Source organism: Homalodisca vitripennis, chromosome 5 (assembly GCF_021130785.1).
Source record: "Homalodisca vitripennis isolate AUS2020 chromosome 5, UT_GWSS_2.1, whole genome shotgun sequence".
NCBI lineage: Eukaryota > Metazoa > Arthropoda > Insecta > Hemiptera > Cicadellidae > Homalodisca > Homalodisca vitripennis.
Genome location: NC_060211.1, coordinates 38,543,588 through 38,561,045, shown reverse-complemented (window position 1 = coordinate 38,561,045; position 17,458 = coordinate 38,543,588). Strand labels below are relative to the sequence as shown.

The 17,458-nt window shown below is 30.9% G+C and overlaps 1 protein-coding gene across 3 annotated transcripts in view; it reads left to right on the top strand.

Moving 5' to 3' along the window:
- Positions 1-1,667: 1,667 nt before the first annotated feature.
- The window catches only part of LOC124362020 (kinesin-like protein KIF13A), a 224,653-nt gene continuing 208,862 nt past the window's right edge, over positions 1,668-17,458 (top strand). For all 3 annotated transcript variants that reach the window (XM_046816163.1, XM_046816162.1, XM_046816161.1), the window contains exons 1-2: positions 1,668-1,894; positions 9,382-9,472. In XM_046816163.1, coding sequence (XP_046672119.1) covers positions 1,840-1,894; positions 9,382-9,472 — 146 coding nt within the window. In that variant the 5' untranslated portion in view covers positions 1,668-1,839. The remainder of the gene's footprint in view (positions 1,895-9,381; positions 9,473-17,458) is intronic.

Here is a 17,458-nt window from a genome sequence, read left to right as displayed (position 1 = left end):
AAACAGAGAGCAATTGAAGTATGTAAATATAGCAAATTCACATCCGCTGTCTGTGAAACATTGTGTCCACAGGGTTATATTTTGGGAAAAGTTCTTTTCCCTGTCATAATAAAAGGACTGATCGGTATTGTTTTACTTTTTGCAGGCGATACTACGATTTATTCCAAAAGAAATACACCTAATTTGGAACGATTATCCGCTCTGAATTTGTTTAAAAAAATCAATGAATGGTTCATAATAAATAAAATGATCTTCAATGTAGAAAAGGAGATAATTTGCAGCCTGAAATCTAGGGTGCACCATTCTCTGGAGTAGGCCAAATTGCTGGGTTTAGCCTTGGATGGTAAGCTGACCTAAAGAGGACACAAATGTTTGTAAAAAATTAGGATCACTTTTTTGCGCAGGTTGAAACCAATGCTTACTAACCATTGTCTTATATCGATGTACTACGCACTATTTCATAGCCACATCATATAATATGGCCTGTAGCTCTGGGGCTATGTCTTCGGGTGGGAAGACGTCCTGGTCCTCTAGAAGAAGGTTCTGCGCATAATCAATCTGGTATTTCGTGACCAATTGTATAGACCTATTTTTGTGGAGCTGGGCATTCTTACGATCTTTGGTTAATAAATTTTGAACAGTCTGCTTCCCGGCTCTCGCAATTAGGCTATACAATACTCTTCCAGATGGGGTCAAGGAATTGGACTATTGCAAAATTAAACAGATACTAGAGTCCTGACTTAAGGAGAATCCATTTTACTTCATAAATGAGATTTTGAGATTGACCGGGCCATAATTGTCTAATCCGCCGCCGTAAAAAAACAAGTTACCATTGTATATAAGTTTTTAAATCTGAACAGTGTGTAAATATTAGTTAAGTTAGTTTGACGTAGCTAATCCAGCAGCGCTGGTCAAAGTATTTTAATAACAATGTGAACTAAAATTAACAATACACGCAGTAAATCAATGAGTGAAATGACGTAATGATTGGGCACAGGCATATATCTTCCCATGTGCTCCCGTCTGGAAAGAAGTCGTTTGAGATTATGTGAAGAATAGAGTCAAAGTTGTCAGGTATAGAGTTAAAATGCAACATTTTATTCAGAATAGATATATTTTTGGGATAAGTCGTTTTTAAAGGGGGTTTATAGTAATATGGAATAGAACTTTATAGTTTAACAGATATTTAAAATCTTGGACTTATAAATTTACAACTCAAAGTCAAGTATTTATAACTATAAATCTTTCGTGTTAGGTACTGGATTGTAACATATAAGCTTAACCTACAGCTCCTCAAAGTCTGAGACTTACTAGGTCTGAGTTCTTCTTGATTCCGATTCTAATGCCTTTAGTTAGTTTCTAATCACATAGACGACTCTGGATATCAAACAATTAAAATTATTCATTGGTACGTAAATTTGAACTGTTTCATAGTTAGTCTTTCTTAGCTTCAATTTCTGCTTTCAATCAATTGCATTTAAAAATAGTTTAGCTATAAGATCCTTTTTATATTAATAAATAAATAAACACATTTGAAGCCTTTTCTAAGCTCTTACACTATGTATGGTATGGTCTCTTAATTTTAATCATTAAAGAGAAACGTGATTGTTTAGCTCTTGTGACGTAACATGCTCTGTCGAAAATCTGGATCGATACCCTGAGCAGTGGATACGGAAGAAACATGGCGATTCGTCCAGTGCGGTTGTCAGTTTGGTGTTGTTTGTGTTTTTGTGTTTAATCGGAAATGGGTTGAATGTGAGAGCTTTATGATTTGAAAATATTCGTATACAAGTTTGATTGTTGTGTTGGTTGTTGTTGACTGTTTTGACGTTCGGAAACATGGCTAGTGACAAGATAAAAGTTGCCGTCCGTGTTCGACCCTTCAATAGAAGAGGCAAGTCACAGCTGCAACATTAAACTAATTAATTACAGCTTGAATAGCTTATTAAGTGACATTGGTTATTTATTATGAATAATCTATTTGAATTTTGTGACATTTAAATATTTCTATTTGTATTTTTTATATTCATTTAAAAATACTACTTTTCCTGGAGAATTTAACAGAATAGGCCTAGTTTACTTACTTTTTTTAAACAAAATTAAAAAAAAATTGAAACATAATATAACGTAACTACTTTTATATAAAAATTAATTAAATTAGACATATGCTAGTAGTTACTGATATATTTGACACGACTTTTTAGCCTATAAAGCTATAAAGCGGCCAATTAAAATTATGTGCCATAACACAAACCAGTTTAGATTTAGAGTTTGTGTAATCAAATCCAGTGATTAAATTATTTAAACTTAGTGTAACAGTATATTTAATATCATCTAGTAAATTGAGTAACTCATGTTTTTAGGGACATAAATTTGTTTTTTAATTAGAGATTGTGCCCTGACAGACTTTCGTGTAGAGGGCTGCAGTGTAATAAGCAGCCACCATGGAAATCGAATCATCGATATTCATGAGTAAACGAGTCCTCGATATAACTACCCAGAAATCAAATTATGTTATAGGTATTTAAAATTACAGTAGCCTATAGTTCGGCTTTTTTATATTTTAATAATAATTTATTGATGAATAAAAAACTGGGTAGCCTAGGGTACGATAAGCAGACCTGGTTTTTATATATCGAAATTGGCAAACGATATTACTTATAATTATAACCATCGATATAATCAATCGATACTAATTAACTATTTTGAACTATTAACTTAAGTAAATAATCTATATCAACAGCTGTAAACACTTTCAAATAATAGGCCTACACGTTAGGGTAATATTTCAATTTTACATAAGTCATTTTAATTATTAAAAATGGCAGTCAAGTTTAGAAAACTACATGACATTGCTTTGAAAGATAAGACATGTTTTTCGTGGCTTCAACATGTTGGTTTCGTACTGAACCACCATTATGTGAAATTTGTAGGAAAGAAACAACCGTAACTGTGAGAGAAGCAAATATGGTCGTCTTCAGTTTTCCTATTTTTGGTTATAATAATTTGTTTGATCACTGTAAATATTAAATTCAAATTTTAATTTAAAACATATGATTGTTATTGAGGACTATAGATACTTTTATATCGATTTATAGTTTAGGATTTGAAATGCGAATATTAGGTATGATTACATTCTTCGATATAAAAAACCGGGTCCTATCCTACCCAAAAAACTCTCCAGGCCATGTATATTTATAAAAGTAAAAAACAAAAAAGTGTAAAATTTTGTTACTTTTTAAATACTATTTTGAAGGATAAATGTGACTTGCACCTTTTGACAGAAAACACATGTACATCGCCATTGTATTATTTGTAGCCGGCCATTACTACTCAAATACAGGGTAGACTTTAATAAGCGGCCTACACTCGTTATTCAATTGTTATTATCGAATGGTTCGATTGTTTTTTTATCTGAAGGATAATTAGATATTACCATTTCTTTATCTTATCATATACTTTCAGCTTATTAGTTATTTTCACATAAACAATAAACAACAAGAAGTAACTAATATTTTGAGACTTTGAAAATGGTGATGAATATGAAGAAAATATGTAAGATATTTCTCACAAGTGAAGAGATTTGTTTAAGTAGCTTCAACATATGGGTTTGGCTTCTGGTAACACATCCTGGTTAGAATTCTTCCTCCATTTCACCAAAGGGGTTACTTATTGATAACAAGCTAGGCAAGTTATAAATATTGTACTTAAGGCTTCTTTGATATCTAAGTTTAGACCATAGTTGGTTTTGTTGTTTTGTAATGTTATTGTAAAATATGTGTATTTTAAATTTTAATGTATGACATTCTTCTTATTACAGTAATTTATTATAACTCTTATTGTGTACGATTTATACATACATCGAAGTTGGATATTATATCGAGTTGTTCAATAATAGCAATCGAATGAGTGTAGGCCGCTTATTAAAGTCTCCCCCAAATATGTTACACAAGATTTTACTTGGTTTGAACTAATTTTGGACAATAATATCGAACCAAATAATGTTGTTGGTTTTTAAGATTGTATTAAACAATATAGCCTAGTTATTCTGTAAAATAAAAACAGCTGCCAATTATTAATTATGAATTTCCTAAGTTCAAATGTTTTATATTCGATAGTGTAGATATTTATAATTGATAGTTGATTTGATTGTTGTGGTGGCTGCTTATTATATTGCAGCCATTTGAAGTGCCACTGAACAGTCTAAGAGTAGACCTGTGCAATGTTCAAAATGGTTAACCAATTTTCTGCACTTTACAGGCTTATTTAAAAAGAATCATGCAGGTACAAGATTGTGCTAATTGTACACTGTTACACATAATAGTTTTCTCTCAGTAAATGTAGATTAGGATTAGCCTATGTTAAAATAATAAATACATTATGAACTATTCAAAATTTTCCCTGCAAGATAATTGAATTTTGTTTTCAAAATTTACACAAGAATTCTTCATTCTAGCATTATTTTAGTATCATAAATGTTGAATAAAATCCAAAATAGGCTATATGTTTTTTTCAATTTCATTAGGAATATAGAGATAGATTAAGAATAATATTGTAAATATGCTGACACTTTTCCTATAAAATAATTATCTATTATTTGAATATGAAAATCTCTTTGTTATTTTTACTATCTACGAATGTAATATAGCATCCTAATTGATTTCATCAATCGGTTACTTTGTCATTCAGCAATGGGTACTGAATAAACAATAATTTTGTACGTAAATAATTTTGTTAATTGATTTTTAATTAGGCTATACTAACTGATTTTTGTAAATTGATACTTCAAAGTTAAAAGTTTGACTACTCTATAATAGCTTAGCTTATTAAAAATGTTAAATATCACAAACTGTAAATAATAACAAGAAACTAATTCAAAACAATAACAAAAAACTAAAACAGGCTACTTCTGAACTTTGATATTTGTGAAATTAATGGCAATTAAAAAAAAAACAGTAGGGCCATGGGAACGTGAATAATTTTTAATAAACATTTACAAATCAACACTTTTTAATTAAAAGTACATTTTACCTACCATAAGTATTGGCTACACTAGTTATTGATTAGTAAGTTTTGCTAATCTACCTACCGATTAATGAAATTTATTATTTATGGAAACCTCGTACCGAAATGTACAGTTAAAGTATAAAATTTCTCTGTTAATATTTAGATATTTACTCCCTTTAAATTATTTATTGATATAAAATACAAAAATGCTTACAATGTGAAATGGAAAGCTATAAACAAACCATCAAAGCGTGGAAATCCTCAAAAATATTACAAGTAATTGAAAAAGGGAGTAGGCCTTGTAGTAACCGAATGGGTTAACACTGTATAGGAAGGTATATCATTGAAAGCCTGGCTGTTTAGCTTTTTTTTAATAATGTAGAGGGATCTCAATTAATGGCTGCAGTATAATAAATAGCCACCACTACATTCAAATCATCGATATTCAAGTCTACCGAAATCAAAGTGAAACTGAATTAAGTTATAGGCATATCAAATTCCAGCAGGTATAGTTCAAGTGTTTTTACATCAAAAAAGTAATTAGTTCAATGAATGCATAAAAACTGTCAAGGCTATGTGTATTTATAAAATGAAACAAACAAAATAGTGTAACATGTATTTACTTTTTATTTTGAAGCATAAACGTGTTTGATAGCTTGTGACACAAATAATATATGTACAACAAAATTGTATTTGCAGCCATTACTCAAATACCATGCATTTTTCTATTCTTGAATTAATTTTGGATTTTTGTTATGTATTATATGAAAAGAGCTGGCAATAATTAATTGTAATTAACTATATTTAGATAGTTTTTGTATTCTATAGTTTAGATATTTCTAATCAATAATTAGGGTTCAATTGTGGTGGTGGCCGCTTACTATGCTGCAGCTCAATTAATAATGTTAATGCTAGTATTTGTGTCAATCACAAGAACCTAATCTTCTATACCCATGTGAAGTTTAAAAAATATATCTTTGACCTAAGTAAATTAAATTACAGTTCATTACCACTATATAGGCTTTTAATGATATGTCTTAAATACTATACTATTCATCCTTCAGGCGTCCTAAAATTCTAGAGGGTCTGATCATGAAAACCTCAGAGATCTAAAAAATATATATAAATAATAAATATATTATCTAACCATAATTTCTTAGTTAAAAAGTGGAGACAATATTTCAAATGTTATTAAATTTAGTGCAAAAATAGTTTTTAAATGTTATGTAATCGGTTAATTATATAATGCTAGGTTAATTACATTGTTATGTTATAAAAAATTTATAATTGTGATGTTTTAGGTAGTGTAATGTGGGTATTGAATAAATCACAACCCAATTATTTTCAATTAGCTTAGACTTGTGCAACTATAACTGATTTCATTACTGCAATATAAGTTAAATAATTGAACCTTAATAATTAGCAAGTAATCGATTAATAGTAGGTGAAACAAATTTTTAAATAATAAACAGGTGTATTCATTTGTAAATATTGATTGTTAAAAATTAAAAAAATAATTAAGTTACTTAAGTCAAAGTTAAAGTTAATTAGTTAACTTAATTCCAGACCCAAAATTTTGAATTTGTGCTGCAAAACCTAAAATGTGAAAGGTTTGGTCAAGGAGTAAACAAGGTCACTTTTCAGTGCAGAAGTAATTTTTTTATAGTTTCTTGTTTGTGTTTTTATTTTCTTGTAATTTTGTGCTTTAAAATATAGCCTATTGATAGAGTAAAAACAGTTGACTAAGAATTATCAAGTTATTAAAATTGATTTCTATAATATAGCTCTCAATAACATTCATTATTTGTATGGTATTGTAACTATTGATTACAGTAATAAAATTGATTATTTACCAGATACCGAAATCTGTCCAAGTCTGTCAAATAGTTTTCATTTAAAAATGCTAGTTATTATTGTCACTTTAGGGTTTGTAAGATGGTTAAAGGAAATATTTTTCAAACCTTTAACATCTATTAAAACACAATTAAAATGAACTTGCGTATTGTCAATGTAAAAAATACTAATCTAACAAAAATTAACTTCAGCCAAACCTTGTATAATTGGTTCAATCATGGTAAAAAAGATTATTATCTATATTTTTAAAAGTTTATGACCACAAGCTGATTACAATCCAACAAACACATCAGTTGTTAGAAGCTATTAAATTAAAAAAACTCATCTGATTGTAGGCTAATAAAGCATTGTTGGATAAAATATCAACTTCAAACATCAAATAGTGTAGGCCTACCAGTCGATTGAGTTGCATTTCAGTTCGCTAACTGATAAGTACAAAAATGAACAAATTTACTGCAGAGGAATATTGTGATATCCATTACTTCTATGGGAAGGCTTACGGTAATCCCAAAGAATCTCGAAGGTTTTACGCCAAACATTTCACGAATAGAAGACAACCAAATTTAAAAATACTTACTGCTGTCTACAACAGGCTCAAAGAAACATGAAAGTTTGAATGTATCGTGACTGATACTAGATGTAACAGATCAGTTTGGAGTGTGCAATTTGACAATGTTTTACGAAGTATTGAAGAAATTACAACAAGCAGTAGAGTAATAGCCCAGAAATCTGGTTCTGGTTGACAAAAACACCTTGTGGAAAGTTCTATTACAAAGAGAGAGGAGAGTACATCAGAATCATCTAAGAGTGTCATCTAAAATTTGAGTGCAATAGGTCCAGTAGTTTTTGTGTGATTGAACACACACACATGCACAAGCACACACGATCCTGAGGGTACTCCACTTTTGACTGAGATGGATTTTGATTGTATTTCTTCAGTGATGCAATTGTGGGTGTACTGCAGTTCTACTTGATATTGTCGGCCTTCCATATAGCTTTCAAATAATTTCCTTTCAGTCTTATATACTCCCATATATGCCAATTTATCAAGGATAAGTTTATGACTTAAAGAATGTAAAGCTTTACTTAAGTCAAACAGAATTGTATTTGACAATATACCTCTTCCAAATTGTCAATAAGGGTTTTGGTTAGCTTGATCATAGCTGTATCCCTATTAGCCCCAAAAAGTTTTGGCTTTGAAACCCCAAGATTACCCTTACCATGTGGAGAGTGTTGTATGGTTTTTAAACAAGTTTTTGAAAACCCTGATTTTTTAGAAAACATGCTATTTACTAATGAGGCAAGCTTTAACATAGAGGGAAATGTCAATCACCGGACAAAATATTTTTGTAAAGGTTTTCTGAAAATTCACTAGATAGCTGCACAAACAGATTTTTTTCTTGTACAACATGTATTAGTTTATTCGTAGTACCTGTTAGGGAATTCCATCTTCTTTGACAGACTAATAACAATAACAAAAAACAAATGAATGTCAACAAATATGTAAAAAAAACATGTAGTGCTGAGGGCGCTATGGCTACAACGGCTTGTCAAAATGTCGGTAGTGGTGAAGAGGTTAAAACATAGGAAAACATTCCTCGGGCTGTATGTCCTGTCACTGTGGAACATTCTACAGTGTTTGGCATAACAAATTAATTTATTAACTTTATAAGCTTTCTAAACAATTTAAACTGTCCCTAATTTGCATGTTTACTTGTTAACATAGCTATGACTTAAAATTAAATGAAAAACTATTTCAAAATCCAGTGGTGGTCACCTTAAAATTTTCCAATAACATAAAATAAAACAACCTAATAGCAAGAACTGTTACATGTTCCCTCTCAATTCCCTAGAATTGGATGATAAAATAGTTAAGAAAATTTATTGTTATGGTCTTCAATCAAACTATATAATACATTTTTAAACTCAAACCTAAAAGGTGCAGAGATTTTTAAAAAGATCTTCCAACCCACAAATGTTGTGAATTGATTTCGTTACTAAGTTAAACGTAGTCCACTGTAAAACTGCAACATAGTCTGACAAGTATATTACAATTGCCGTTCACAAAAGAAGAAGAAAATTTAAATTAAATGACTATCTATTTTTATTCGCTAATGATAGGCTTGTACAAACCAAGTTAAAGAAATTTTGAGGAGCCAATTTAATTTATTCCAGTTTTCTAATTACTGGTAACAACTTTTCTTCATTTTGTGGATTTTTATCTGTCAAAAAGTGTTCATGTTTATTCATATGATAAACAAACTATAGATTCAAACAATTAAACTGTATTTCTTTCAAAATATTGACAGTGAAACAGACCATTATGGTTTCAGTTGCAATTAATTCAAAATTAAAATTCATAATATTGGACATTTTTTGTATTAAACTTTTTAGAGATATGTAGTTGTTAAAAATGACTCATTTTATTAAAAATTGAAATAGACTAAAAAGTGAAGATAATGTATGTTGCATGAGAAATACACACTTGTTTCTCAGACTAATTTCGTGTTATTGGTTCAGAGCTGGAGCTGGGCACACAATGTGTCGTGGAGATGGAGGGCCAACAAACCATCCTCCAATATCCACTGACTCTTCTGGACAAAATGGAAAGGTAAGTCATGTACCATCCATACTTTGTTTGAAAGTTTAGCACAAGTCTAGAATTAGCAAATTGCAGTGTTTTTAAACACGTTGACTGCGTTAAGACGCTCTAATGTGTCACACTTCGTACTACAATCAAGATTACTCAGTAAGAGCATGAGTAAAGGTGGTAATGAAGTTAGTATGTGTAGATGAATCTCTTCTTCGTGGGAATTTCTCCCTCCAGGTAACTTTAATACCTAAGAAGAAAATTGTTGATTAAAATATTAACCTTAAAATATTTTATTTTATCCATTATGTTAGTACACAATTAAAACAATAGATACGTCAACAATACATTTTACCAGCTTCTTCTCATTGGAAACTAAATGCTTAATATATGATCAAACACTCCAATAAATGAAAAATTTTTATTTTGTTTTGTTTTGACACAAAATAAAAATTTTTCATTTATTGGAGTGTTTGATCATATATTAAGCACGTCAACAATAGATTATATCCATTACAAGTTGTTTTGTAACTGTTGTGAGATATTTTAAGAATTGTTTCTTGGATTTAAATAAACGTAAATACTATTTAATTTAAACTTATATATAAATACTTATTTTTTATTTCTCTGCCCGTACATGTTTTTTTAAATACAAATTTGCAACTTCTAAACAGTATAAGTAAGTAAGTGTTTAAATATATCTCGTAGCCATTTATATTTCATCTATGCACATAGATATCAAATTTTTAAAGCCAGCATAACAAAAATGTATGAAGAAACAAAGTTTTTATATCTTACTATTCTTACTTGTTAAGATTGGATGAAATAAAACTTTGAAATAACATTTTTACTGTTGAAATAAGACAACATTTTAAATGTTAATTCCACTAATATGGATATGAAAGAGGATAAATATTTTATGAGGTATCAAACATTTCTTTAATAGTTGTAGTAGCATTACAAATACACTTGGTTTCAACACTGTTACTTTAACTATTTGTAAATTTGTAAGTAAAGGCACTGTGAAGAATAGGTTTTAAATATATTTAAACATGTTATTTTATCTACGCTTGAACCCAAAGACAGTATTCTTAAGCAATCTAAAAGAGTTAGAATTTGATTATTAAATCCATGAATTTATTATAAATTTTAAAAGAAAAATAAGTGATACTTTTAAATAGTGTATCAAAAGAACCAGAAGATTAAGGGTATTCAACAGTATACAATTTTTAAATTTCATATCATGTCTACTGGTAAGCTAGACTTTACTGTTACTTAAGGATTAATCTACTGTAAATGCACAATCTGTTTTTAAGTCCACCTATGATCTGGTTGTAATATCAATAGATTGCAACAAACATTTTTTACATTGCAATGAAGGAGGAGGAGCTCTTCTTATTGGAATATAAATTTTCTATTATTTCACAAAAGAAAACTCACAATTATCCAATAATTTGTGTATTTTTCACGAGGCCTTTCGAAATTGTTGATTCACACCTGATGATGGCATCTTCGATGTCGAAAGGCCTCGTGAAAAATACACAAATTATTGGATAATTGTGAGTTTTCTTTTGTGAAATAATAGAAAATTTTTGACATTATTTATTTTTTATATTCATTGGTACATTTCAGAAAATAATGTACATAATTTTTTTAGATAAAAAAAATCTAATTTTTTGAATAAATTTTTTTGAATCTAAATTTTTGATCTTGATCTGATCCTTTAATTAACAAAATTACGTTTAGATTAAACTTTACCTGTTGTACCTTGTAGCTTACTGGCAATTAACGTTTTATTCACTACTGTCTGCGTAAATAACATTGTCTGTCTTTTAGACCTTAAAACTGTGAAATGGTTTTAATTTATAACTCAGGTCAATTAATAAATAATATTTTTTGTCAATATATATATAGTATTTGTCAACAATTTGTTGTAATTTTATCCTCATTTACTAACACTTAACACTCACTCACTGTATTTATTTATACATTAAATTATATGCACATCTTTTAATATATTCAAAATTTTATAGTCAGTCCGTTAATCCTAGATTAGTTATCCCAGCTATGTTACATAAGCTCTTTCACAGAATAATATAATTTTCCCTCTGAAAGGCCTTTTAATAAAACTTTAAACTGTTGTGATTGTCCAACTCTTTGAGAAGTTATATACCAGCTTGTGAGGAAAGTTGCTGTAATGTCAATGTTCTGTGGTGGTGTACTTAGTTTTCTCTGTCTACAGTCCATGGACTTCTTTTCTGCAACTTTTATTTATATCAGAATCTGTTGTATGAAGCTACCTCACAAAGATAGATGTAGGATAATGTCATCTAATCGAGTTCCCTGAAAGCATTATGATAGAACTCTTGGGTTCCAATTTAAATTTTTATTAGAAAACCCGATAAAATTATGTTTAACTTTGACAAATACTCCAAAAGGATGCATTTTGGAGGGTGGGAGTAAGAAATTTGTAATGTGATCATGGGTTGTATGATACATAATTTAAAAGGTTTAGCCTTTCTCACTTATTGTCACATTACAGTAAAAATTTTCGTGTACATAAAAATTAATTAGTACCATTTAAGCATTTATTACAACCTTTTCAAATTAATTAATGTGCTATTCTTACTGTAAAATATGTGGGGGTTCACATATAAAAACAATTTTTACGAAGGTATTATTTCAGATAGTGTGTTAAATGGGGTTTTCAGTCTTAAAAGAATACTAACAAATTCTCTTTGTGAGCAAAATGAAAATACTTTAGCTACAATTTTATGGAAATAAGTTCAACTGAGAACTGACAGCTGAACTACATAATTATCAATAATTACCCTAACGTATGAGAGGTTGCACCCATGGCAGTTTGCTGCAATTTCTGAAATTCTGTAGTATTATAATGATTAACAACATCAGCAGCTTGGGCTTATCTCTTATTATTTATTTATTTTTTCACAGGGTATTGACATCTGTTAGTCTTTTATTAAATTTGTTTCCAAAATAATTAAAATATTGATGTCCCCTGCTTTTAATTAGGTGTTCCCTAATACAAACATTTTAATTTATGAATAAGATCACTCACTTATAATAAAGTTCCATTTTGCATTTTCTCTTATGACACATTTTCTATTGAAATACAAAAACATTTTTATTTAGCATGCTTGAAAAAGTACATGCGGCAATTAGTTCATGCCCGACCACTTCCTGTAGTCCAAACCTTATGGGAGGATGTACATGTACAGTACTAATAGTATGTTTCTTATTGACACAGTTTTATTTGCATATAAAATAAAGTATTATGATAAAGTAGTATGATCTGAGACACAGTTAAAATAACCAAAAAACGTTTTGAAAAGATTTCCTATTAGGAAGGAAAATAAAAAATATAAGCATGAGCAAAATACCTTCACATGACCTCTTGCGTCGAGGAAGGAGTGACCTCTCACTCCAAGTTTTTATCTTCAACTAATTTAAGTTTGTGATGTGAAGTATTTTATTTGCTCTCTAGATGCATATTTTTCATACCCGAAATGAAAGAAAGTTGGTTGTGTTTGTAGTAGCCTAAGGCCATTAGTTAAATCCAGGTACTAATATCTAAGTAGTAGTAATTGTTGCTACTGCACTGTTTCATCTAAAAATACAGCCTATCCTGTTTACAGTGTTACTGTTAGTTTATAATGCTGTTTCTACATAAACTATATTTGCAACTGTCATTACTAGTTTGGTCTGTCAAAGCAAAAGATCAGCTAATAAAACTTAAATAGAATGTAAATTTATTCTCATTTACTTTTTTGTGTGTAACCACTGTAATAATAATGTGAAAAAATTTTGTGTCAATATGCCACAAAGTCTGCACCCCATGTGAAGTGACTAAAATACTGCACTTGAGTCGTACTTATATTTTTAATGGGAATTTTTACTGGCTTATTTTTTTATTAAAAGCAGTTAATAGAAAAGAATATGAGAACAAATGTTGAATTATAAATAATTTCAATACTAAACATAAAAATCACACCACCAAAAAAATTAACGAGGCTATGGGTTAACACAGAGTTTAACTACACTATATACATGTGTGTGTGTGTGTGTGTGTTGATTCCTTGTTTATGTGTGTTGATTCCTTGTTTATGTAATTGTGTAAAATATTATATTAACCCAATATTAATTTTCCTGACCCTTTCCTTGATGATAAGCTGCCAGGTAAAAACCTAGAGACTCTTTATATTACTACTGGAAGTGATAGTTAAAGGGCTTAAATACACTTGAAAGTAGATACTGTATTGCCTGATTATTTTTATTGCAAATTTTTACCAGCCAAATTAAGTAAATATTGGTATATAATTAATTTATTACCATTTTAAAAGTTATTTAAATATGAATTATAACCCAAACAGTTGACTTCTATAAATAGAAATTCCTGTTTTTGTATTTCATATCATACTTCATATCACATTCACAGCAATGTCTCATGTCATATTTTTAATTATACTGTCATCAGAAATAATGCTGATAAGGAAGAGATAAGTCAAGTTTATAATGGCAGTGCACTGACACACTTGGCCTGAAAAATTGTTGTATTTCTAAATATACGTTTAGGACCTATTTTGTGCCATTTTTGTTCACATAAAATCAAAATCAAAATCAAAATCTTTTTATTGCAGCGACATTGTATATACATTGTATGGCAAACGTCAATACGGGGTTTCTAAAATTCCAAGCATTCATACACACAATACACATTCATACTTACAATTTTACAACCATGCCTCTTTCATTCTTCGCCAATGCAGCCCACTTGGCACAGCAGAGTCAGTCTTCTAATTGGGCGGTCTCCCAGTCAAATGCCAAAAACTCACCCGCATTATAGAATGCCTGAGACACCAAGAAGCGTTTGAGGCGAGTCTTTAACGCCTTAGACGTTGGGGCATGTTTAATTGAATTGGGCAGTCTGTTGAGGAACTGCACACCCGCTTGCGAGGGTAGGCGTTCATAAACTACCGTTCTGTGTCTCCCAGTCCGGTAGTTTGCTCTGCCACGCGTCTCATACATGTGTATGTCTTGGCCTCTGGTTAAGGCACATTTACTCACACAAAACAAAGTTGTTTCCAAAATGTAGAGGCACGGCAGAGTCAACAGCTGCAATTTCCTGAAAGCTTCCCTGCACGACTCTCTAAATTTGATTTTGGCGATTACTCTAATTGCTTTTTTTTGGAGTCTGAATGCTCTTTGAAACTGAGTGTTTGCGCAAGCTCCCCAAAGGACCACTCCGTAGGCAAGATGAGGATAAATCAAGCCGTAATACGCCGTAATCAGTACCTGACTCTGACAGTATTTGGCTAAAGATCTCAAAACAAAAATGCCTGAGCATATTTTTGCGCAAACATGGTCAATGTGCTCATTCCAAGTCAGCCCTCGATCGAGGTGCATTCCTAGGAATTTTGTAGAGCAGACTTCTTCCAGTGTGGAGTCATCTAACAAAATGGCCGGCTCACACTGGTTGCCTGCAGTGCGCAAGGCAAAATTTAAAACGTTGGTTTTTGAAGAGTTTGTTGTTAGATTGAGGCTGTGGAAGTATTGGACACAGTTGTTGATGTCAACAAAAGCCTGTTGTTCCAAAACTTCGCTTGACATTGCATTGAAAAAAAGAGTCGTATCATCGGCAAACTGCACCAATTTTCCATGCAGAAGCGATGATTTTATATCGTTCACGTAAAGCAGGAAAAGCACAGGACTGAGTATAGACCCTTGAGGGACTCCATATCTCAGGTCTATTGGTTTGGATGATTTATTTGATATTTGGACAACTTGGGATCTCTGACTTAGGAACGAGCTAAGCCATTTAAGAGGCACGCCTCGAATGCCGTGGGACTCAAGTTTGTCGAGCAGTGTACCGTGATCTACGCAGTCGAATGCTTTGGACAGGTCTAAAAACACACTCATTGTGTGGTTTCGACATTCAATTCCCTCTACAATCATATCGACAAGACTCACAACTGCGTCTGTTGTCGATTTGCCCTTTCTGAAACCAAATTGTTCACTTGAGAGCTGATTGTATTTGTCCAAAAAATGAAGCATTCTTATAAGAAATAGCTTTTCAAAAATTTTGCTTATCACTGGCAAAATTGAGACAGGCCGATAGTTAGTAATTGAAGCTGGGTCGTCTTTCTTAAAAATAGGAATAACTTTAGCAATTTTCAGGAGAGAGGGAAACACTCCTTTTTGGAATGAATAATTTACTAATTGGGTTAAGGGTCTCACTAAATGCTTGCAGCATTTTTTTATGAGCCATGGAGACATTATATTGAGGTCGTTTGATTTTTTGGCTGGGAGCTGCTGAATAATTCGGTGAAGCTCATCCTCAACGACGGGCGCCAACACCATTGACGATGTGGGGCTTTGTCTTTGCAAGGGGCGTACTTGAGGTTCAGATGGCCGGGGACCCCGCCCATCAGCAACGGATGCAAAAAAGTTATTAAACTGATCGGCAATCTCCGTTTCATCGTCCACAAGCCTAGACCCAATTTTAATTTTGACTGATTTATGAGTTTTCGTTTTATTATTAATGATGCCCCAAGTTGTTTTTGAAACATTTTTGGAAGAGAGAATAGATTTTGAGACATCATATGCTTTTGCAGCTTGGATCACTTTCCTGTATGTTTTTTTGTAATTCTTGAAAAAAGTTTTAAATTGTTCGTTTGAAGTGGTTTTGTAAATTTCGGAGAAAAATTTTAGTTTTTCTCTAGAAACTAAGATACCCGCTGTGATCCAGTTGTTTTTGGAAGTTTTTTCGCAAACATTGATCATTTTTGTAGGGCAGCAAATGTTAATGTGGAAATTTAGAGTGTCGTTAAACAATCTAAACTGCTGCTCTACAGGTTGGAATGAATTTAGAAAATCCCATCTTTCTTTAGAAAGAGAAGTGTTGAGGTGAGCGATGTTTTCTGGCCTTATGTCTCTTCATAACTGGTCATAAACAGTATCTGTTACATAATAACTTATTTGCATATACTACAAATGAAGGTTGTGAATATGTTAAGAGCATAAAGACCTCAGAATATGAGGAGTGTTTTAATTTGCATGTAGCCTTGTCATAAAATTTAATATTATATTTTATATATATGTAGTTATAAAGCACCCTTCTAAACTGTAAAAACTCTCAGAAGAGCATTTATAAATATTGTTGTTTAATTTAAAAGATTTATTCCTGGTTGTAATATATTTTTCCTGCGACATTTTACACTTCAGATTGAAATGTTGGTCAAAATCACATGTTGTGAGTAAGTAGTTTACTACTGTAGTACCAGTGTAACAGTGTCTTTCATTAGATTAGTTCTGTACACTGTTTGATTAATATTATTGGCATGTCTGGTGTAATATTCACTGCAATCTCCATTCCTTGGTCAACTGAATTCAGTGATATATAGGGAAACAACTGCAAGTATCCCTGAGGTTCAAGGTCACATAATTGGCTTAGCATATATTTGCATTGTTAAAACACTAGATATATTGTCTTGTGACGAGTTTCCCCATAGATGGGAGTGTTTTCTACAAGTTTCCACCTATATGTGTAGCACTATTATAGCTACATTTTTATTCATAGATACATTTATTTCATTTTGTAATGGATGTGAATTGGTAGATTTCTGCAGTTTAATGTTTTGGCTGTTAGTTTACTATTGACTTTAAATAATTTAACAAGAGTACACTCAATCCAAGTAAATTTGTGTTATGAATTTATCGTAAAAGACACACTCAACAGATCCTAAATAAGCAAGGTAGAAAATTAGGTTAGTGCAACTTTATTTTAAAACATTTATAACGTTCAGTTTCTTTTATATTTTTCAAAATTATAGATTTATTTCCGATTAACTTTATAAACACTGCTGTAATTACTAAATATGTTCAAAAAAATTGTCTTAAAATTATGTTTTGTTTCCAAGTATTTACTGTACAAAATTTATTTAATTAGGTATATTTTTGATGTTGGTTGTATGCATATATCTAAGAGTT